Source organism: Heterodontus francisci, chromosome 3 (genome assembly GCF_036365525.1).
Source record: "Heterodontus francisci isolate sHetFra1 chromosome 3, sHetFra1.hap1, whole genome shotgun sequence".
In the NCBI taxonomy this organism is placed as follows: domain Eukaryota; kingdom Metazoa; phylum Chordata; class Chondrichthyes; order Heterodontiformes; family Heterodontidae; genus Heterodontus; species Heterodontus francisci.
In genome coordinates, this window is record NC_090373.1 from 87,801,208 (window position 1) to 87,826,642 (window position 25,435).

Sequence of the window (25,435 nt, forward strand, 5' to 3'; positions counted from 1 at the left end):
GGCCCTGTCAACCACAATGGGGGGGAATCCTCGGTTGAGGATCAGAAGCGCTGTCATGGAAGGTAGCACCATCAGAGCAGATGCATCGGAAACGGAGAAACGGAGAATGGAATGGAGTCCTTACAGGAGGCAGGGTGTGAAGAAGTGTAGTCGAGGTAGCTGTGGGAGTCGGTGGGCTTATAATTGATATTATAGACAGCCTCTCTCCAGAGATGGAGACAGAGAAGTGGAGGAAGGGAAGGGAAGTGTCAGAGATGGACCATTGTAAAGGTGAGAGAAGGGTGGAAATTAGAAGCAAAGTTGATAAAGTTATCCAGTTTGAGGTGGGAGCAGGAAACGGCACCGATACAGTCATCAATGTACCGGAAAAAGAGTTGGGGGAGGGGGCCTGAGTAGGACTGGAACAAGGAATGTTCGACATATCCCACAAAAAGACAGGCATAACTAGGACCCATGCGGGTACCCATAGCAACACCTTTTACTTGAAGGAAGTGAGTGGAGTTGAAGGAGAAGTTGTTCAATGTGAGAACTAAGTTGTTGGCAGCAAAGTTGTTTGGCAATCAATTCCCACCTGTATATTTTATTGTTGAAGTACAGAAAGATGCCAAATTATCTAGAAGATAAAAAGGGAATGGATTTGGTACTGGGTAGTACATTATCTATTAACCCATGAGATCTGTGTCTGAAACCTGCCCAGAGAAATTTAATTCTTAGTCTCTTTCTGCTCGCTTTCATGCCATTTTCAGATTCATGCTGCCAGTGAACTACCAGCACCAAACAGGCACCCTGCTGAAACTCTCAAGTTGTTGGAGGTTGCTGGGAAATTGGTCATCTCCCATACCAAATTTAGCCTCGGTAGGGGTGGAATGGGGTTGCATGGTCCCGCAAGATTTCCAATAGAATTGTATTCATCTGCTTTTGAGTGATATAGGATTCCGACTTAAGTAGTCTCCTGCTGGAAACAAGCGTGCTGCTCGCCCATTTACAGGCCTGTCTGAAAATGGCATCTGCAGATCTTGGATGTCAATGGGGTGGCTGAGGTGCTCCCTCTCGATTTTCAGCTGTCAGCCATGCATTTTCAGGCAAGTAATTGGTGGCCGTTTGTTGAAAATTGCCTTCCTTGTTTCTTGATCTGAATTGTGACTCTTTTCTCTGATGAAATTAAATTCACGTCTGTGAATCTCTCTTCATAAATTAGAGCCAAATCCTGGACTCATCTATGTTACTTTCCTACAGCCCTTATCTAAAGTGTATAAGGTGTCTGTAATTGTCCACACATTCCAAATGTGCTTTCCTCAATGATTTATATAAATAAGATTCAGCGAACTTGTTTTTAATTGCAATTAAGTTCCTTTGAGAAACATTCCAGTCCTTGATTATTCTTAGTTAACAACCATTTCAATAATTTCCTCTCTCCCAAACAATATTTAGTTTCATTTCTGGTTCTCAGTCTGTGGACATACTTCATTTCTGACCTTTAACCTTTTGCAGGAAGCATCTCCACTTGCACTAGTTAAGAAGAGGTTGTCAGTGAATAGTTTTGCAGAGAATCTCAGAAATAGGCTTTCAAAATTTAATGCCTGAATCAGGAGGGATCTTCGTTCAGAAAAGTAAGTACATGTAGATACTTAGCCAAACTCATTCTTTTCTAATTCAGTAATAGTGACATTTGGTTTGTTAAAGTTGTATATTTAGAAGAAACCAAAAGAACCAAATTGGAAAGCTCAATATATGAATACACTTAATTTCTCGTCTTTTTAAAATTCTGTCATTCAACAAGGCTGCCTTGGTGTTTGCAGTTTAATCTATTATTTATTGCTATGTTTGTTTCCTTTTTGCTCTTAAGTTCCTCATTCCATCTTCTGTTGTATTTTGAAGTAGCTGTCACTTTCTATGTCACATCAGAGGTAGAGAAGCATAATAGCACACTGGGTTAATGATGGTACTCCTCAGCTATAGTGAGTTGTGTGATTAAATAAATGAATGTCTGTCACACTGAAAAAATGTGTAGCCTGTACAGGTTATATATAAAGAAACAGATGGCTGGAGGTCTATTACAGAAATGTACTCAGTTCCCTTCTGATATTGAGCCTGGTTGCAGGTATCAGCTGAAACACCTGATTTCAGCCCTTTCTTTCAAGCCTCACAACAACTAACCTCCTGCTGTCCATCTGTTGAAGTATTGCTATGTATGAGCAACTGATAACAATCACCGCACTTGATGGAATGAAGTGGAAACTTGCCAGCCTACTGGGTATGCTAAACAGAAATCTGCTTTTACTGTTCATTCAAAGATGCTTTTAAAGTATGGAATTTTAGCAAAAAAGGCATACAGTTGATAATATAATGAGTGATATATGTGGTGGAAAGATACATTGTAACCACTGGTAGTATGAGTGAAAGCAGAGTGCTCAAGGAAGTCTGAATGATTGTACATGTGCAGTTAATACGGTGGCCCAAAAATTCCTGTAAACGGTTAACGAATGGTGCCTGCCGTTAGTTAGACTTACCCGCTACAGGTTTTCTGGGATCAGAGTGAACAGGGCAACTGTTAGTCCACATTTGTAACAGTTAATTTTCAGTGCTAGAGGGGTTGACTGGCAGTAACAAACACTTATTACGTTGTTAAGAGGGTACTTCGACTTGAAATTACTTGAATTAACTTTCTGTGGTGAGTTTACTTCGAATCTACTGTGCAAATGCAGGAACTTCACGCTACTCAATGCTTTTTAATGTTGAGCCAGACAGTGATATGTTGTTTTCGCGAAGCTAAATGGCAGAGCAGCCCCATCTCGACACAGCTTCATGATTTCCATGTTTAATTACGCATCTGCCATGGCCTGAAATTACTGTGGTATTTGCACATAAATAATGGCGACGCTATTAATCTTGCCATTACTTTGACAGCAGTCTATGGTCCACTTTCATGCTCACTGTAATTCTGGCCAGAATATTTCCCGAAATTTTGACGGAGATGGGTGAGAATGGTGAAAAGCACATCAGTGGCCAGTATAGTTGACTGGTCAGCTCAGAACTAAAATCATGATATTAGCCCCACCTGAGGCAGCCATCACTGATGCTTTGCTGCCAGAAGCATCCAAAAAACCCAACTCCTGAGGCAGGATCAACACCATTGACCGGACTGGTGCTGGGCAGCTTACCAGGTTGCCTCTGGTGCTCTTGAATGGGAGACAACCCTGTTAGGTAAATGTAATGCAAGAAAAAGGTAAATAAACACCCAGAGGCAAAAATGCATAGATCGCAGCAAAATAGCTGCCGTTTAAACCATCATTCAACCAGACTTTGGAATTGCCTTCCTAAACTCCACCTTTCCACCTCTTTAAAGACTCTCCTTAAACCCATCCCTTTTGACCAAGCTTTTGGTTACCCCACCTAATATCTTTTTTGGCTTGGCATCAATTTCTTGATTATGCCTTTGTGAAGCACTATGAAAGTTTTTCTACGTTAAAGACATTGTATAAGTGCAAACTGTTGTTGCAGGTTTTGTGAAACTATTGGCCAGTTCATAACTAGTAATCATGCCAGGGGCATTCCTTGCCATTGCAGATAGGGAAATGTTCTGTAGATTTCTAAAGTTGGATATTATATGCCACTCTTGCGCAAATCAACTAGGAATCATGAAATCCTCTAAATTATCCTTTTACTGCACTTATTTTATGAAATTAACATTCTATAAATGTTATATAGATTAACATTCGGCATATAGTGAGTTTCCTTGGAATCAGATTCAGCTGCTGGTGAAGGGAGTGAATATTGAGTTTGGTGGCAGGGCTACCGATCATGCGTACCACTTTGTCCTTGGTGTCCGGTTACTTGCCTGTTATGACTGCATTCATCTAGGTGGATGGGATAGATTCCATCATACTCCTAACTTGAGCTTTGCAGATGAGAGAAAGTCCGACTGCCCCATTTGTGAATAATAATGGGCAATACAGGAGCCAAAATAATGTGATTGGTTGAAGCATCAAAATACAACTTGGTTTCTGCCTGTATCAACTTTCGGAGAGACCTCAATCTAGGTAGCTAGAGCTTTGGCCGGAAGCAGGTGTTAATGGGAGTCAGATGATGCCCAACCCTATTATTGCCTCTTCCCATCTTGCTACTATTATTTTCTGCTCCTGCTTGCCAAATGTGGGCAGTATATGTCAGGTGGTTGTCAATTTTGACATACATTAAAAGGATTCTCTGCTGCAGTTAGGAAAATCTCAAAATGGGTTTGTCCCATTTTATTTTGAAGTTCCTTATGGGTTTTGAGTCTTGAAGCCTTTCACATTTGAAGTTCCTGCTGTTGTAGATGCACCAGAAATTTTGTCTGCTCCTTACAACTGATATCTCCTTTCACTCCCTGATGCTAAAATCCTTCTCCTTTAGGGTGCTGCTGCAAGTCCTTCAAAATAGGCTGCCCTGCCTGATCTCCCACTCTTTGATTGATTTGATGCCTATAAACGAGTGCACTTAGCTCTTGCAGTAGTGTAAGATAGGGAATTTGATTTTGACCCAGTAATAATAGAGGAATGACACTACATGTCAAATTTGAATGATATATTGCTTGGAAGAGAATTTGGAGGTAGTGGCATTCCCATGACTTTCCTGCTGTTTTCTTTCTTGGTGTCAAAGGTTGAATGGCTGGGAGGTGTTGACATCCACCCAGAATCACAGAATTTTTACAGCACAGAAGGAGGCCATTCGGCCCATCATGTCTGCATCAGCTCTCTGAGTGAGCAGTTTACCTAGTGCCATTTCCCTGCCTTTTCTCCTGTACATAGTATGTACTGCAGTTGCAGTGTGCCATTGATGGAGGAGTGTCATGGCTGCTGATCAAGCATGCTGGTTTGTCCTGGAATTGAGCTGTGACTGAATCCATCAGGGTGAGTGATAAATACACCATTATATTCCTGACTTGAGCCTTGTACAAGGTGACGAGACTTTGAGGAATCAGGAGGTGAGCCATTCATTACAGTATACCCAGACTCTAGACCACTTTTGTAGCCACTGTATGGATGTGGCTGGTCCAGTTTAGTTTCTGGTCAGTGGTAATCCCTAGGACATTGTTTATGAGGTCCTCAGCGATGGTGGTGATGTTGTGAGGGGATTGAACCATTTATTGTTGATGATCATTGCTTGACACTTAAGTGATGTGAATGTTCCCTCTCACTTATCAGCCAAGCCTCGATGTTGTCCAGGCACTGTCATTTGCTTCATTATCGTAGGAATTGTAATTGGAGTTGAACATTGTAAAATAGTCATTGCACACCTTATGACAAAAGCAGAGGCTGCTGATGAAACAGTTGAAGTTGGTTGAGCTGGAAAGTCTGCCCTGAGGAACGCCAGTGGTTTGTATTGGGGCTGCAATGATTGGCCTCCAACAGCCATGACCCTCTGCCTGTGTGTCAGGAAAGACTCCAGTACTGCAGCATTTTCCCTTTCTGCGCTATTGACCACAGTTTTGCGAGGTCTCCTTGTGCAACAACTATGAATATGAAATTTGAGTCAGCCAGATGCAAGTGTGTTGTGTAATTGTGATGTAGTGCATCTGATGTACCATTCATTGGATGGATGACGGCCCGTATATGGTGAACTAGGCACTGGGTCGCGACCTGCTGAATGCCCATACCTCTGCTACAAGTACACTTGCAAGCGAGATATGAAGACGGCAGACATCGACAGACAACTGGGAGACAGATGCCGTCAGCCAGGACCTCTGGAGGCTATGTTCGGAGGGGACATCAGAAGAGGCTAGGAGAAATGGAAAGCTCAGCTGGCTGAGAAGAGGGTCTAGAGAAAACAGAGACCAGGGAATCCTGCATCTTCTCAGCCCACTTCCTTCATTTGTAGCAAGTGCAGCAGAGACTACCATGCCAGAGTGAGGCTCCTGAGAGATGGAAGGTTGCTAGGCAGATGTACTGCAGCTCCTCTTCCTGATTGATATAACAAGTTAAAAACAATTTTTATTAAAGGGCTCTGTGCTGCACACAATTTCCTAACCAAGAGAATAGGTAACCACTATCAGTTTTTAGTTTCTACTTCAATGCCTGTGCTGCTTATTCCATGACTGCTAAAAGGATACATAAAAGCAACATAGTTTGAATGCTCTCTCTTGCCACCCCTCTTCCCCTTCCACCCCATCCCAACATTTCCTCTGAGATTGCATTATCTTATTGCTAGGCACATTGCTGAGATCTAGAAATCATTGTTGTTCGCCTCTGGCACAATTCCTTAGTGAGTTGGCAGGTTCCACTGATGGAAGAATAGGCACTTGGGAGCTAGTGAATATTGTAATGATTTTTTTTTGCCGTTCTGCTATTAGTGATGTGAGAATATCTGTATAGAACTTGATGCAGCTGATGGTTGAAGGGGGCCTTCGGGTAATTCAATGCACCAGAACGTGGGCTTTGGTGAAACATTATTGAGCACATATTTCCCAGAATACTAGATGCTGTGGTTTGTTTATTGAACCATTAATGTTTGTGGTCAGTAACTACTTAAGAAAACCTTCAAAACCATGGAGACAGTTTTTTATTCCTGATTCATTAGCTGTGACGTAGCCGCACAAAAATACAAGAATGTATAAGCTCGCTTCTCCCAGTCTCTGGCTCCATTATAAATAGAAATCAAGTAAGTAATTTTTTGTGTTTTATCTGCCCGTGTCAGCACATAATAAATCAAATCTAGATACAAAGTGCACATGTTGGAGATGATGGGTTGTAGATGGTCTTGCGTTGCAGTGTGATTATGGTAGTACATATGACCCACTGTCTTGTAATTATTCTAATCTGCTTGGCAGCTCAGACCTTGCATTTCTCGCTTACCCTCTCGAAACACGGTTGTAGACAGATTAGCGTAATCTACCTAGAACATGCTGTATTAAGCTGCAAGTCAGTGTAAAGGTTGTGGGCATCCCTGTGTTTTTTGTTTAAAAGAATCTGAAACAATTAATTACAGTATCAGTGTGAAGCAATAGCATCTGTTACCAGGACTGGAAGATTGTGCTTCTTGACATTATTTTGACTTTAAAAAACCCCCATAAGTTTTAATGAAACTAAAATTGCTCTCAATTTGGAAGACAATTGCCTTTTTGGAGTTGCTATTTGATCACAAAACTAGTGCATTGTAGTAATCAACTCTTAGGCATGTTAGTAAAGATTTCTGTGTCAAGTGTGTGTACGTGTGCTTGGAATAAATGTCTCATGCAATTCAACATAAAAAGCTTGCAGCATCAGCAATTATCATGTATATTTAGTAAAGTGGTCATTATTATTATTGAATTATACAGATTTACATATATGAAGAAATGAGAATGCACAGCTAGGAAAGCTGTAGGGTCCCAATTTTTAGATCTTTATGACTGCAGGTTATTTTAACTCCTGTGCTCTGGAATGATCCTTATGTAGCTTTACTTGTGTATTTTCAGCTGTTTTGGTCACAGTTCCATAAGATGTTTGTGGCGATCTCTGGGCAGAAATAGAGTCTGGGAAATTGTTACATTTTCAAAGCAGTTGAAGCTTTCTGTTGACTTGACGTTTTTCTTGTCAAAGGTAAATACGGCAAGACATTTATTTAACAATTACAGAAAAAAGCCTACCCTGTTGTTTGTGCTCTCCCTTAGATCTTTGCCCATTAAAATAAATATCACAAACCAAAAAAAAGCCAATTTTGAGAATTCCACATCCACATCATGCTCATATCGGCATTCACTGGTATATACAGCCTTAAGCAGGTCACAATGGTCAAGGTGCAACTTCCAGTTTAAAGCCTTTCCTTACCCAAACCTTTCAATTGCTTCACACATTAAAACATTGTAATAGTGACATTTAGGATAGCTTTTATATTGAACATGTAGCAATCATGTGACCTCTGGTACTTTGGAAAATGCTGTAGTGTCGTGACATTGAACAGCTATGTCTGCTGTTCATTGAGAAAGGAGATGGAAACTGCTAGCTATGCTAACTTGTTTGATATATGTGTAAGCAGCACACTAGGTGTAATATTGATTGTGTGGTGGTGAAAAATGACTGATACCTAATCGCAGCTCATTTTATTTCTCCCCTAATTTCTTTTATTTCCATTTTAAGTCTGTGGGAATAAAAATGTGGAGATATAAAACTGCCTGTTGATTCACTATTGCCTGTTTTACACTATTGCACAAGGTCAGAATGATCCCACTAAGTAATGTTGAATTGCTACTTGGGAATGAGCTACAGGTGTAACAGTTAATGTAGTGGTGACCTCGCCAATTATAGGTTTTGCAACTTGGCTGCATGTGTCCTTGCTGCAGATGGCAAAACTCTGCAACTGGCTCCTTGCTGGCCCAGTCCAACCTGAGGCACTTGTATTCACTGATTGACAGGAAGATGTGTTAGGGTTTGCAGACATGTTCTGGGGTTTCCTAGCTCTCTGGAATGCCTCCTTTTATCTTGCACCATCTCAAGCATGAAATACTGGGTGCAAAATTCAGATCTGTAGCACCACTGGAGACAGTCCTACAGAAGCTGAACACCCTCCTGTAGGGGGTGTGCTGTGCCACCAGCTGCTTCTGGCACTGCCCCCGTGATGCAACATTTTGAGAAGGGCTCTTGGGCAGCCGTGCCCTCCGAGCGTTGGAAGCCACTGTACTGGTCCTATCGTGACATCGCACAGCCCGTCGCTCACCAAAGATCAAGCATTCAGCTGCAAGAGGGGCCCAGCATCAGTGTTATTGGCACCCGACTTTCAAGTAAGGTAATTTTGAAGAACTTCAACAATTGAAAAGTGTCTGAAAGTATCTAGAGTGTTTTTGAAGGTGTGGTGTGTTTCTGAATTTGACAGGGAGTGTTGCTGCATGCTCACAGGGAGGGTGGAGGATTAGGCAACCTGTCCACACAAAGGTGCAACAGCTAGGGGAGCAGCAGTTGCAGTGCCTGTGGGTCTGCAACACAACAGGCAAATGGAGCAGAAGCTGTGGAGAGGGCAAACTCTGCATGATGCTGTCTGTAAACTTGGAGTTGGACTCATTGATGCTGTTTGACAGTGACAGGAGGCTGTCTGGCAGCCCAGCCAGCGCACCCAGCATCTTGTTGTGCATGCCCATTGTCACAGAACTGTTTCTTTTTTTCTCCTCGGATTAAAAACAGTGTGTGCCTTTAAGACTCTGTTTGAAAACAGTGTACCTTTTAAGACTGAGCACAGAGTGCCAGCTGCACCTGTCCCTAGGCAACAGCAGGAGAGAGAAGTCACATGGTATAATGTTTTGATTTGTGTGTAAAACTGGCAGAAACTGGCTAAAACCAGTTTTGTGAGACACACCAGTGAAGCGTGCTACTGAAGAGAAGAGCTGTCTATTTCTCAGCAGAAATTCGACAAGGAGCTACAGGCCAAGTTAATTACCTAAGGAGAAAAAGAGCCTCTTTTTTTGAAGCAAAGTTTCGACTGAGAGACTGTCAGTTTAAAAACTCAAGTTGACCTATTTCTCTGCTGATCACTGAAAGAACTGTTTGATGCCTGCTGTAGCCGAAGTGTTTTGAATGCCTATCTACTAAGAGATTATTTCATCAAATCCGTGTGAGGACTTTGAGAGGCATTTGATTATTTTCACACGCGGATACCTTACTCATCAGGAACATAACCCACAAAGACTTACTTATTTATTTATTCTTACGAAAAAGCTAATTTTTAAAAACACCACTTTAAAACCGGTTAACTGTTGGTTTTGAATGTATGTGTGTGAATGGGGGAGTTAGGTTAAAATAAGAAATTATCAGGTCTTTAGACATAGGTTTATCTTAATAGTGTTTAAGATTTAGTGTTTAATAAATAGTTAACTTGTTGTCTAAAGATACCTGGTTTGGTCTATTTTATTCTGGGCGTTATTAGAGTGTTTAATTTGGCTGTTTTCCAGTTGGGTGGGAAAACTTTAATAATATGCTGCAACCTGTGGAGTGATGGGACTGAATTGACGGTTCATTGCTCCTGCCTCTGTTGTAACACCATCAGTGTTCTCCTGTATACCACCCCCTGGAGGTCCTCGTCTGAGTGCACTGCAGTAGAACTTGTCTGCTACCTCGCCCTCCAGTGAACTGGCACACAAATCATCCCTTCCCCCGGCCTGGCTGCAACCCAAATGTGCCTGGTGACTTACCATGTGCTGATCCCAACTATATACTAGCCCTTTAAGGTATGTACAGTGCCAGTATCTGAGCTGTTGGTTGTGAGTGTCAGATCAACTGATGGGGCCTCTTCATCACTGCTGCGCTGTTCCTCTCCTCCTGGGGCTGCTGTGCCTGGGCAGGTGGCACTTCTTGGGTGTCTAAAAACAGAAAACCAGAATGGGAAGGATGGGATAAGGGCTACTTTTTCCCAATCCCTGCTGGATACTGACCTTGAGAGTCTCCTAGATGCCCACGGAACCATGGCGTCTCTCCACCTGGCCACCTCCACCACTAAGGCCTCCAGTGCCGCATCTGAGACCCTGGAGCCCCCTCTCTGCCCTGGTGTTCCATTTTCCTTGTTTACAATGGCAGCAATGGTATTTAGCGGCAGCCTCCTGTAATTCAGTGCAGCTTCCCTTTAACAGGATCAGACTGCCTTTAAGAACAGAGGTTAGCTGCCATGTGAGATGCATGAACACTACTCAGCTCCCTGCTGAGCCAGCAGTGTGGCCGACACTCGGCCCAACACTGCAAGCTTGGAAATGAGGTGGCAGCATCAAATCTATCTGCTGCTCACTTTCCCCCGAAACCGGCGTGGTTAGTTTGTGAATCATGATCCCTGCGCCCAAAAATTGCCGCACACCAATTGTTAGCGCACTGCATTTGAAACACCTTAAAGTAAACTTGACCTTGGAGGAAAAAGAGCTGTTGACCTTTCTCCCCAAATCTTACTCTTAAATATTAATAAAAATGTCAAATATGATGTCTAATACAAACAACACCTTACATAAAATGGTACTGTAAATATTGCAGCAACAAAAACCTTCCAAAGCTTTTAAGAACTCTTTTGTCGAGCGTCTCTTTGCACCAATTCCACAAAAGAGCAAACACAAGGTAAATTTTGCAGAATTGTGTAAGTTCGTTATTTAAATAATATTTTTGAATCAAATTTGGAGCCTGGGTGATGGTAAGGCACAAAATGGCTAGCTCACAAATTGCAGTAGACTGTAGAGCTGCAGCTCATCAGGGAAACGGACTTAAGGCCTTTTATTGAAATTGTTGGTCACCTGCAGCTGTGGCATAGCCTTTTTCCCAGCACGTGGCACCATGGGGTCCCCTTTACCTTGTGTAGCACATATAGAATTCTGCATACGTGTTCTTTTCAAAGCAGTTGGGACTGTATAGACCGACACAGTGACCAATGAACAGGTTTATGGAATCTGGATACATCCAAGGATTTAATCTTTGCATCCTCCAGACTACGATGTATATTGCGAGACTAATTTGGGAGTGGGGGCACCTCTACATAGTCACCTCTGGACCTTCCTAAGGTTCAATCCCCTTCCTCCGCCTCATCCTCATCGACATGCTAACTCTTATTTACATCATCCATTGGCAGGGGGTTAACATCCAGCTCTATCCCACCACCACTTTCCTAGACCCCACAGCTACCTCTGTGCTTTCAGACAGTCTGACATTAAGTTGTGGCTAAGCCATTATTTTCTCCACGAACATTGTGAGGACTAAAGCCGTAATCTTTGGCTTTTGCCAAAACACCATTCCTTTGCTGCTGCTTCCATTTCCTCTCCTTGCTGATCATTATGGCTGAACCAGCCAGTTTAAAACTTTTGGTTGACACACAGCAGAGTTTCCAACCCCTGAAAAATGCTTATTTTCACCTTTCTATTGCCTGCTCTGCTTCTACTTCTCTCCTAATTTTTCTGAAACACTTATCCATCCTTTGGACTCAAAATCTTCACCTTCTACAAACCCCAACTTGGCCATCTTGACCCACGCTAAGTCTTACTAACCTATTATCCCTCTTCTTACTGTCCGACATTAATACCCCTCTGCTCCAACATCTTAAATGATAAATCCTTCACCTCATCTGCAAATCCCTCCATGGAATCAACCCTCTACCCCCTCCCCAACCCTTTCACACCACCCCATCCCACCTTTGTAATCTTCTCTGGAATTCTGTCCTTTAATCTCTCGACCGCTCCATGTTCGTGTGCTCCCTTCAAAAGCTTCCTGAAAATCTATCTCTTTGACCAAGTTTTCAGTTGCTTCACTTAACAGCTCACACATCTCTGCCTCTCTTCCTCTGTGAAGCACCTTGGGCCATTCTTCTATTTTAAAGATGTGATAAAAGTTTTGGCTAATGTTGTTAACTGGCACATTGCCACCTGACACTTGGTACCTTTAGAGTCGTGGAGAGATACAGCACTGAAACAGGCCCTTCGGCCCACCGAGTTTGTGCCGACCATCAACCACCCATTTATACTAATCCTACATTAATCCCATATTCCCTACCACATCCCCACCTTCCCTCAATTCTCCTACCATCTACCTACACTAGGGGCAATTTACAATGGCCAATTTACCTATCAACCTGCAAGTCTTTGGCTGTGGGAGAAAACCGGAGCACCCGGCGGAAACCCACGCGGTCACAGGGAGAACTTGTAAACTCCGCACAGGCAGTACCCAGAATCGAACCCGGGCCACTGGAGCTGTGAGGCTGCGGTGCTAACCACTGTGCTGCCCGCTTTGATTTTAAATTTTTTATACATTGTACCTGCTTGCATTCAAACATTGATTTTTGTCTCAAATAAATTGGTTTTACTGCAACAATCATGGATTTGTAACACAAATTTGTGTAAGTGAGTTCAGAACGACAACTTCCAAATGTAGCCAGACAGTTTTATGCTGGTGTGCATTGCTAACACCCAGAGCCATAGTTTGCTTTTTCTGAGCAGGTACCAGCTCCAGACAAATCCCCAAGTTTACTTAATTATTTTGAAGCATTTTAATGATCCTTTTTTATATTTATTTTAGTTTTCATGGGGAAGATTTTAACCAGTGACTACACTATGAACAGTTCTTGTGAAATGTTTGTGGGATAATGATTGTTGATTTCTGACCCATAAAACTGTTGGTGAAGTAGCTAAGTCCTTTTCCTACTTTTTGATATTTACTGAGGCTTCAGCATTGACTTCACAGCACAGAACTGCTCGGGCCATCTGCTGATTTCCTGGTCTGGCTTCTCTCACCTAATCTCATAAAACAACAATTAGGAGGGAGACTGATAGCTGTAGGTATATACAGATAGAGGAGGCTACCATTTTATTTTAATTTAAAATTTTATTTATTCCCTCTACGACCTAGGTAGCTTTCTGCAATGACCTATGCCATTATACAGACATATATTGTCGCCCATAGTCTGGCATAGGACATTCAGTTAGTGTGCAACAGCCATGAGCATTCTTGAAAATTCCAGGTTTTACCTTTGCTTTAAAGAGGCAGTGCTTGCATACTAATGAGTTTTCTTGAAACAGGTTTCCTGCATTCTTTGCTGCAGTCGTCTTATGTTTACTGGAGGAAAATATTTGTATTGTAGAAGAAGCCGAATCCAGACTTTATGAACGGAACAGACTACACAACATTGTGGTCCAGCTCACCAAGACCTGGAGTCAGAGTGTGAGAAAAATGTCAGTTCAGATAGGTGACAATACCTCTCTAAAATCAGATTAATGTGTTACTAGTGGAATTCTAAAACAATTAAGTAAAAATTTCAGCCTGTTGAATAGCTTAAAAAGTTAAATAAATAGTGTATTTGGTTCTCCTGGAATTGGCGTGCCATTGTGAACAAATTGCAGGCAGAACAGATAGACTTGTAGATGACACCATATACCAAGCTTAAAAATGTCTTCCATGAAGGGTATTGTTTTTGTCATAAGAAATATTATTTGTGCTTATGGAAAAATATTTGCCAATAATATTTAATTTTCAACGTCAAAATTAATATCTGGGTAGTAAAATTATTTTAACCATAACTAAATAGTGAAACTAGTAATAAAGTAAATGCTAGTCACGTAACCTGAGATATGAAAAATCTCTATCAATCCCTCTGTTTTTGTATTGCATTTCAGACAGCAAACCTTCTTTTGGTTTTGTCAACAAACAAGAATATTCTGCCATTATGATGGCTCTTTCTGCATTGATGCCAATTGGTGTCAATGCACCAGTCTTGTACGTATTCTTGATCTCAAATAAGACTTATTAATAAGTGTTGCTGCAACAATAAATTGTTCATAAAAATAATTTTCTGATTCACATAGCCAAGCTCGATGAATAATACAAAGCCATTAATTTTATGAAATTGATAACAATAACAAAAAATTGACTTTTTTTTTAAAAAGTTCTACTTGGACTGGAAGAAGCTGTGGAAAGGTGAAAAGGCAGTTTTACATACAAATTGCAGTGACAACAGTTACAATGCTGCATATTTCATATGGTTACAGCAATAATATGGACTGTAATACTGGTTAAAATAAAAGGCTGATTGAACCAAAACGAGATAAGACAAAAGGGGAGGCAACCTCTTGATCTAGGAGATGGATGGTGCACACAGGAAACCAGGCTGAAGGAGGAGACGTTTTGGAACAGAAGGCAAGAGAGGCCCGAATGTATTAGCCTGAGCTGAGCATTAGGACTGATCATCTATCACTGTCAGATGGGAGAGGCAGCAGAGCGTTCCTGCTCATCTGCTCCCTGGCTGCCTGACTGAGGTGCAGGCAGCCTGGAGGCACAAAATTTGCATACATTTAGGGCGGAGGGAGAAAGGAAAAGAAAGATATCACAGATTGCAGACTGTTTAATGCTCCGAGCTCTAGACACCTTCACAAGTAATGTCAGCTGCTGCTATATGGCTTGGAAAACAGGAAACATTAATCCTTTTGAGTGCTGCGTCTCTTTACACCTTTACTGGATGTGAATATGATAATGTGTTCTGTCGAGCAGTATCATAAAACTGCAATATAGATGTCCTGCTTAACTACCTGTCAAATTGATCATACATCTGACCTGGGAGTTGCAGCAGGTTCCTGATGGAGATTCACCTCTCTCCCTCCCCCCACAATGCCCTTGCAAGTAGAGATGCAATGCATTGGTGATGTCGGCAAACTATCAGTTTGTTGCAGTTTATGAAGCTGTTGATTGCAAAGCGAGGCTTTGAGATTTCAAATGCGGCTACTGCCAGCTGTTAGTTCATTTGGACTTTACTATACCGACCCTCTGGAGTTGAAGTTAATGGTGTATGGAGTCTTGTCAGCTGTAGCATGCATGATGACCTTGCCAGTATGCCTCAACCATATTAGAGGCTGTGAGAGTCACCACTGGAACTGCTGCTCCATATAATATCAGAACTGAAATTTATATGCAGTAGAATAATAGGTATCTAGGATTAATTACAAGACACTAACCTGTTAGTGGGGTTTGGATGACAACATAAACCAGCAGTAGTTTACAATGGCCATTTGATCCCAGAGATTGGATTATGACCGTAAAATTACTTGCGGGTACTTTATTTGACTAGTCACTGTGCCAATTTTGCATTGATGGTTTCATTATCCTTCTGGTCAGTTCTCTGGCTTAGACCGACTGTTCCTTTTAAAAGGCTGACTGGCAATGTGGCCTTTACCCATGATTACCTCACAGTCATCAGACAGGAGGATAAACAGTTTGTTGTCGTTTCAGCAGCTTTTTCTCTCCTCCCCTTTGTTTACTCTCCTTGCTACTGTTTGGGTTTTTTAAATAATTCCTTTCTCCTTCAACAGTTCCACATTTCCTGTGAACACAACTTGCTCCATACCATAGAGAACTTGCAACTTTGCAGGATTTGCCATTGCACAGGTTGTTCTGGGGGTAGCAGTTACACCAGTTGCAGAAATCCACATACTGAAAACTACATTGACTGCTACCACATTTTCACTTGGTGAAATACCAAATACCGAGCAGAATAAAGTTTTGAGGGTTTTTTTGTTGTGCTGTTTTAAACTTTGCAGAATGTGAATAAGCATGAGAAACAAGCTTAGGCAAACAATCTTCAAAATGCCCAGAGGATTGGCTGAGTTTTGTAGTAGAAATAACGGCGAAGCTATCATCGCCCATTATGAGTAAGGAGTTAATTAGATGGCAACTTCCAGCATCCACACGTGCTTGGTTAAATGCAGAAGTCAGGAAATTGCTGTCCAAGTTGCCCTGCTCCTCCAGAAGCTTTGCTACACTGGTACCTTGCCAAGATACTCGGCATTGAAATACATTGCCTGTCAGAGATCCCGTGCTGGATGAGCAGAAATTTCCTCCAACTAAATATTGGGAAGACCTAAGTCATCATCTTTTGTCCCTGCCACAAACTCCATTCCCTAGCCACTGACTTAATCCCTCCTCTTGACAACTGTTTGAGGTTGAACCAGATTATTTGCAACCATGGTGTCATATTTGACCCCGAGATTTTGGCTGGCCTCCCACGTTCTACTCTCCCTAAATTTGAGGTCATCTAAAATTCTGCTATCCGTACCCTAACTCACACCAAGCCCTGTTTACCCATCACCAATGTACCCTTTTACTCTAAGTTGCCATACTTAGCCATGAAACATGCCAGAAAATGTTAGGGCTGGTCCATTCCAGTGTAAGTAAATTTTTACGATATGAACATTTAATTTAACCAATATGGAGTCTGTTACGACTGACCGCTCCGCTCAAAGCCCCAAATCAAAATATACAATTCTGATTGTGGTGGGAGAAATGCACTGTTAATTCAATCCCATTCCTCCACAAATATCCTAACATATCATTTTAAACTTTCCAAATTAAAGAAAGACCCAGCCAAATTGTACCATCTATTAACCACCGAATGAAGCTAACCAAACCAAGTGTCTTTAAATCAGCAAATTAACTGTTTAATTAGAAAAACTAAATTCTTAAACACTACGAAGATTTAAACAACATTTAAAATAGAAAAAATTAGAGTCCTTATAAATTTACTCTTGCCGATGAACGATCCTCTGATTAAAGTCCACGCGCAATCTTCCAGGGTCCGAAGAGGAAAGGAAAACTGTCCAACACCCGAAGTTTCAAACTCCTCTTTCTTCCAGCGATGACCACAATAGATCAACAACTCGCCACCACTTTCAATAGAATCAATCTGGCCTTAGAATTTTTGAGGGATAAAAGATTGTCACAGTCTAACTTCCCTTCTTTCAATTTAAATCATTGGCGATCTCTGTTTTTTCTTGACTTTTTAGAATTTTGGGAGAGAATAATAAATAAACAGACTAAATCCTCTTCCTTCAGTTTAAATGGGCTGATAGCTCTTCTTTCAAGTGTTAACACACAGCTGTCTGTCTGTGTCCCCTCTTAGAACGGTCTGTTTGCACTATAAGTTAGTTCAAAATTAAATTGTAACAAATGTATCTCTCGATGCTCAGTCCGAGTGGCTGTATCCAAGGCAACGAGAATGCACCCTTTGAATCGCAGTCTTCGAATGGCTGTATTCAAGGCATCGAGAATGCATTCTTTGACTCAATCTTTAGAGCTTGCTGCCTTAAAGCAGTACAGCTCTTTTTCCAGCCTTAAAGGCACACCGCATTCTTCCCGGAAAAAAAACTACAGGATCATAACCAGCCTTGTTTACCCATCACGAATTTACCCTTTTACTCTAAGTTGCTGTACTTAACCATGAAACATGCCAGAAAATGTTAGGGCTGGTCCATTCCAATGTAAGTAAATTTTTACAACATGAACATTTAATTTTACCTATGTGGAGTCTCATTCCTTCACATTTTAATTATTGTTAGAGAATTTAAAAAAAAAACAAGTTAATTTCTTTTACTTTTTTCTTTCTGTCTTTTTTATCTCTCTCTCTCTACCACCCCCCGCCAATCTCTTCTTTTTTTCCCTACATTTTGCTTTCTGTATCTGTTTTGCCATTGAATTAACTATTCTCACTTCCACTTCCAGGTTTAGAGTGCGTATGTCAGTAAGGATTCTTCAGTCTGATTAAGGAGATACAGTTGTTCATGCAGGTCCCATATTCCCTGGAGAGGCCTGCATTGTTTTGAATTTCTATTAAACGCAAGTTCCAGCGCAAAATCCTACAGGAAGTCTGTGGGCAAATGTAAGTATGGTGGTGCAGTGGTTAGCACCGCAGCCTCACAGCTCCAGTGACCCGGGTTCAATTCTGGGTACTGCCTGTGTGGAGTTTGCAAGTTCTCCCTGTGTCTGCGTGGGTTTCCTCCGGGTGCTCCGGTTTCCTCCCACATGCCAAAGACTTGCAGGTTGATAGGTAAATTGGCCATTAGCAATTGCCCCTAGTGTAGGTAGGTGGTAGGGAAATATAGGGACAGGTGGGGATGTGGTAGGAATATGGGATTAGTGTAGCATTAGTATGAATGGGTGGCTGATGGTCGGCACAGACTCAGTGGGCTGAAGGGCCTGTTTCAGTGCTGTATCTCTAAACTAAACAAATAAACAATGGCTAGAGCCGTTGGTTCGCTGCTGACTGCAAAATCCTGGCTTTCTGGTGAAGAATGGAAGGTATAAATAGTTTTGTTGCACATTTCCTCTTGATGTAATACTGCAAACAAAGCCTCAATCTTTTTTACCCTCTCCAGAAAGTCTTACCATTTGCATTAATGCACAGATTTAATGAACACAAGTTTTGATAGGAATGTCCAAGATAAAATCTGTACCATGCTTGCCTGCATAATAGTGAAGCGCTTTATAAAGTCCTACCTTAAAAACTCATCAGATTAGCAATGATAACTTGAACCTTCTTGTATCGCTCATTACAGTTTGCTGTTTCCATTTTTAACCTGAAACTTGAATTGAAACACATTTAAGTCTGCAGGAAGAGAGATGTTATCACCGTGGCATCATTCGAACTCCAGACAACTACACTGATCAGCAAAGATGTCATTGACATAGCTATTAAACACTTATTGGAATGAAACACTTTTGAGCATTGGGGTCAAACAACCTTTTGATCTCTATGTTGAAACTAAGGTAATAATATCTAACCTTTTAAGTAGTGGCATACAAAATGTACATCTTAAAGCACATAACTGATGTATATGTGACACCCTTTCTGCTTGAAGGCACTGCATTCTGTTAAGCTACAAGCACCAGCAACTTTCTGGTATCTCACTCAAGTGGCTCTTTTTCTTTTGTTGTAGGGCTATTTGAGAGTGCAGGACATTATTGCTCTGCTCAGTTCTATTCTTAGTTGCCAACTCTTCGAGGCATTCCTGGAAGGTTGTTCAATTGACATTCTGCCCACATCTCATCTGACATGTGATGCCTGATTGATCACATGCTCTTTGAAACAAAGTTATAGTCTCCATCTCAATAGCCACATGTGGTGATGGATTCCAAGGTCTAATAGCCCTTAGTTAACAATCATCTTTCTCCCTTCTTCTGCTTCTTCCAGTGAGAATCCTTGGTTTCTGGCCCTAGTTCCCCATTTGCCCACCTGTGAAAACAGTCTTGCACTGTTCACCCAAAGTAAGGTCCCCAGGTTTCACTTACCCCTTTACTAGTTGCTTCTTTCTCAGTGCCGCTCCTACTGACCATGTTGACGCTACTGCTGCCAGCCCTGGTGGGAATACTGGGCCCCATGTCCACCCGCAACCCATTCCTCAGTCTCCTTCTCTTGCTTCCCACTCTTGAGGCCATGATTTCAGAGACCTGCCCCCCTCTCCCCAGCGCCCCCAATGGTCGTGGCTCTCTGCTGATGACAGCCCTGAGTACCAGCTGGTGACTAGCTCCTTGGGAAAGGCTGGGAAATTATTCTGTTTAAAAATAATGCTCCTTCTGAATCCTGATATCAGGTCACCAGTTAGGAATGATTGACAGTACCTAACATAAGTGTCTGTTGTCCATATGGGTGCAGTATGGCAGTATGATAGGAAATTTAAATCACTGATCCTCTGGGCTGCTGGTGGCAACACTTGGGATAGGATCCCTTGATTCCAGGTAAATTCCAGTCATTCCGGGAGTGTTGGAAACCCTAGTTGGAGATGCCATCTTTCAGTTGAGATGCAAGACTGAGGTCCCATCTGCCCTCTCTGGTGGCATAAAAGGTCCCACGGCACAATTCGAAGAGCAGGTGAATTCTCCCGGTGTCCCGGCCAATATTTATCCCTCAACCAACATCACTAAAACCGATAACACATTGCAGTTTTTGGGATTTTTCTGTGCACAAATTGGCTGTTGTGTATCTCTCTACATTACAACAGTGGCGACACTTCAATTCTGGCATGGACTCAATGGGTCGAATGGCCTCCTTCTGTGCCCTTATAACTCTATGACTTCATTGGCTGTAGAGTGCTTTGTGATGGCCTGAGGTTGTGAAAGGTGCTATATAAATGCAAGTCTCTCTTATTGTCCACACTTGGGCATGTTTTAATGTGGGTTGCTGGATGACAATCCTACTTGCTTTTTTTCTTCCACCTCCCCAACTGGGCTGCTGAGGCCAATTGTAATCACACCCTAGCTGTGATTAACTAATTCACCGTAGACTGGGAATTGAACCCATTCCATCGGCTAGTACCCATTAAGCCAAAGGGGCAGCTCTTGTTATGCAGTTTCATTTAACAAATAGTAGTGGCCAACAAACTCCAGGAACTATCCAGTAGTAAATTTTTATTCTAACTGCACAAAAATGAGACTACACTCTTACGTTATGCTTTGTGCAGGACCCCTAACCAATTTCTCCAGCACGTAACTAGTCATGTTGTGCAAGCTACATGCTCCACTAAAATCCCACACTGACCGTTTGTTCACTAAATATGTTCCATTACTTAACAAATTGTGATTTATATAAATTGTTCCAATTTTTTTCACTTATAAATCAATTAATATTTAAAAGTTGCCTACAAAAGAGATAGTAATTTTCAGTACAGGTTAATGGATAGTCTTAATGTCTGGCTATCAGTTGCTGCATGTATAAAAAAAAAATCAGTATATAATTCTGAGGCCAGAATAAATACTTTTAGTTAATCAGGTAACACTTCAGTGCACACTTCACAGATGAGAAGTATTGCTATTGATGTGCTGAGACATTGTAAAGAAAGTATTCTAACAATCAATCACAAATTAGTGATAGCCTTCAACATTAGCACCATGATGAGAATTTTTACCAAGTAAATATTATTTTACTATTTTTCTTCTATAATCTCTTCAGTCCTCCTGTTTCCATGTAGCAGTTGTGAACTGGGAGGATGACCAGGCAACTCACCTCCAGGCTTCTGTTCTATTACAGCTTCTATTCCTGGGAAATCCAAAGTGTGAGGTGTGGTTTGATGCTGCCTTCAATTTTCCCTCCTTCCTTTAGGAAGGTCCATTGAAAAATTGTATTGGAATTGAAAAAATGACATAGTTTCTATACTTTGTAAACTTTGTATCAGAATTATTTAAGATTCATTCCAGGGATATGGGCATTACTAACAAGGCCAGCATTTATTGCCCAACCTTATTTGCATTTGAGAAGGGGGTGATGTGCCTTTTTTTCTTGAACTATTGCAGTCCATTTGGTGAAGGTACTTGGTGAAGGTGCTGTTAGGGGTAGAGAGTTCCAGGATTTTGACCCAGCGATAATGCTGACCTCACGATGCAATGATGGCGATCTCGGTAATTAGAGTAATGAAAATCAGAGTAGGTGGTTAGGTTTTTCCTTACTGGACATGGTCATTGCTGGACACTAATGTGGCGCAAGTAGTACTTGCCACTTTTCTGCCCAAGCCTGATGTTATCCCGATCCTACTGTAGGTTTGCCTGGACTGTTTCATTATCAGAAGAATTGTAAATGGAGCTGAACATTGGAATCATCAGCAAACAGCCCTAATCCCAACCATATGATGGATGGAAAGTCAATGATGAAGCAACGGAAAACGTTTGGGCTGAGGAACTCCTGGAGTGATGATCTGGTGCTGTGATGGCTGACCTCCCAATAACCATGAGCATCTTCTTTTATGTTGGATATGACTCCAGCCATTGGAAGATTTCTACGTTGACTTCAGTTTTGCCTAACTTCTTGGTGTCATACTCGGTCCAATGCTGCCTTGATGTCAGAGCATTTATTTGCTGTGCCACGGTGAGTAGGTGTAGCTTGATGGTACAATTAATTACTCCTTCCATTACCTTGGTGATGATTGAGGAAGGCTGCTAGGCCAGTAATTGGCCAGGCTAGATTTGTGCTCTTTGTGGATAGGAGATATCTGTGCAATTTTCCGCATTATCATGCAAATACCATTTCTCATAGCTCCACTGGAGTAGTTTATCGACAGGGGGTTGGGAAAGATGACTAGTTGTGGTGCACAGACCTTCAGGACTACAGCTGGAATGTTGTCAAGAACCATATCATTTACCTTGTCTAGTGTATTTAGGTGCTTCATACTGTCATGAGATATGAACTGGACACTGGCATCCATTGTAAATGGATTGATAATGGACAAAAAAAAGAGCCAAACAGCTGGCTGTCCATGCAGCTGGATTGGTGTGGAAGGCATTAGAGATCAGTGCTGAGGCTGGTGCTGTTTACAATGTACATAAATGACTTGGAAATGGGGACCAAAACAAAACTCTCCTGGTTTTTAGATATTACTAACAGGAAAGGACTACAAACAACCAGGAATAAGCTAATCAAGTACAGAAGGACTGGGGTAGTTTGGGGAGTTGGACCGACAAGTGGCAGATGCCATTTAATGCAAATATGAGATTGGGAAAGGATAATAAGTTATTACAATTTAAACAAAATGAGATTATCCTACACAGCATGACCAAGGAGAAAGATTCAGGAGACTGACGGATACATGGCCAAAGCTATTAGCACATTGTTCAGCAACAGTAGAGAGGAAAAATACAATCCTAGATTGTACAGCTAGAGGAATGGAGTACAGATCTTACAAAGTGATTCTGAGTTTGCACAGTGTAATTCTCCAGCGCCACCTGGAATACTGTTTACTCTTCTGACCAGACATTCAGTTACCAGAGAGGTTGCAGTGTAGGACAACTAAAGTGATGACTGAGATTATATATCTGAGTTATGAGGAGATGTTTTAGAAGGAGGAATGTTTACATTAAAAAAGAGAGGGCCCAGGGTTAATGTTATCCAGGTATTCAAAATCCTAAATGACATGGAGTAGATAAAGATACTGGCATTTAATAAAATCACAAATTTAAAAGGGGGTAGCCTCAAATTTAGAAATGGAAGGGTGAAGAGACAGTTTAAATTTTACTACTTTATGTAGAGTTCTGAAAGTATGTTATGGACTGCAAGCGAGGCAGATTGTATCAGCATATTTAAGAGAGCTGGAAAAGTACCTGGTGAGATATGTGACAGGTACAAGAGACATCATAGGATCATAGACAGGCCAGATGGATCACAATGGTCTTTTCCAATGCTGTATTCTTAGCATCCTTTGATAATTTTAAAAGGAGCTCAGTCTTGCTGCAGTGACATAGACATGTAGCTGAACCTAGTGAACCAAAACAATAGTCAGCAGCTGTCCTATTTATTTTCAGTCTGCAAGACCTCTGGATACAGAGCTGTCAGTTGAAACCAGGATCAAAGACACACTGGAGCATCATAAACATGAGGCTAACTTGATTGAATAATGAGGTTCATTCAGGTCTTGTATACCCAGTTAATGGCTTCAGGAGGCATAATTGGATTGGACATAGAGATCATTGGCCGACCTCCTGATCAAAGTACCTCACCTGTATTCTTTGGACCCGTATGACTCCAACATCATGTTGTAAACAATCAGATGCAAAAACATTGACCTGATGTAGTTCTAAGTCTTTCACTTCTAATCAAAATTCTCGGTGAGAGAAAAATGACAATTCAAAAGATGGACCATTTGATTAGCAAGGTGACTAGAGTCCTAAACCAGATTATGTGTATGCTTGCTCACTACTGCGCTGCAGACAAAATTAACTGAAATCCCAGCAGTCAACCAGTCATTTTAAATTGTTACACCACTAGGTATAGCTACAAATGAGATGGAAAAATATATTACACAATGTAGAATTTCTTGTATATTAAACTAGGACAGATCCTAAGTTGCTCTCGCACTTTAAGTGAGGTGTAATATATTTGGCCATGTACAGAACATATCTCCCTTTACCTTAACCTTCAACTCAGAAGGACGCACATTATTGTGTCGAGATGAATGTTTTCATTTTTCAAACTGTCTAGTCGCATCTCTGAATGATTGCCACTTGGTGCTAAGTTGTTGGCCATTTAGTGTAGTGGTTTCATAGCTGCTAGGGTATAGGAGGGAGAACGTCCAAACCCATTTCCAGCCCTGTCTTGGGGTTGCTCTTTATTTACCATACCAGCAGATCACCTATGGCATTGCTCACAGTGAGTCAGAGGCTACACTCGTGTGACTTCAGAAATGTGCAAACTAAGGTACGTGGTGAAATAAGTGTGATGCTTACAGGAAGTGACCTTGATTTAGAAGTTGTGGGAACAATATTGAAATTTACTGATAGCATCAAATTAGGATGTTGAGAAAATGTGACAAGGATGTGCAGGTGGAAATGGATAGGCCTACATGATAAACAGACAGATGACGGATGCAGACTGTTCGATGTAGAAAATGTGAATTAATACATTTTGGAAGTAAGAATAGGGAAAGGAAATCCAACTTTAATTGTGAAATTTTAAAGGGGGTATAAGGGTAGAGTGACCTGATGTCAAGTGCAAAGATCATTAAAGGTGTTGGCACAAATATGGATCCTTAGGTTCTGATCTAGAGGAAGAGAATACAAAAGCAGGAAGGTAGTATTGAACATGTACAAGACCTTAAGCTGCACTTGGAGTATTATGTACAGTTTTTGACTCTTAAAGGATATTAGAGCAATGGAAAAGGTACAGGGTAAGTTCACTAAAAAGTTATCAGTACAGAGTTGCAATTAGAATATCTTTACACGAGAAGGAAGTGAATATTGGAAGATGACTTGAGAAGTCTACAAGATTCTGAAAGGTTAGAATCAAGTGAGTATTTATGGATTGTTTCCTCTGGTCAGTGAGACGGTAATGAGAGTGCACAAATTTAAAATAATCACAAAGATTTAAAGGAATTCCAAAACATTTCTTTCCTCAGTATTAATTGTACCCGTCAATTTGATGTCATTTGTAAATTTTGATATTTTGCTTCCAATTCCAGAGTCCAAATCACTTACGTAAATGATCAGCAACAATGGTTCCAGTACTGATCCCTGTGGACCAGCACTTCTCACCTTCTGCCAGTCTGAGTAACTACCTTTAACCCCTACTTTCACTTTTCTGTTTTGAAGCCAGTTTGCTATCCATTCTGCTAGCTGTCCACTAACTCCACATAACTGTGGGTAAGTCCCCTCCTCTATTTTAACTGCACCCCCACCTGATTTCTGTCAGGGAGGAGGAGTTAAAATCGAGGTCAGTGGCACAGATTAGATAAACC

General features: G+C 41.4%; 1 protein-coding gene across 3 annotated transcripts in view; it reads left to right on the plus strand.

Annotated features, from left to right (window-relative positions):
- Positions 1-25,435, plus strand: part of msraa (methionine sulfoxide reductase Aa) — a 395,564-nt gene that overhangs the window by 95,061 nt on the left and 275,068 nt on the right. The window contains exon 2 of one of the 3 annotated variants that reach the window (XM_068024103.1): positions 1,492-1,610. The exons of the other annotated variants lie outside the window; for them this stretch is intronic. Coding sequence (XP_067880204.1) covers positions 1,577-1,610 — 34 coding nt within the window. The 5' untranslated portion in view covers positions 1,492-1,576. The remainder of the gene's footprint in view (positions 1-1,491; positions 1,611-25,435) is intronic. 3 annotated transcript variants of the gene reach the window in all.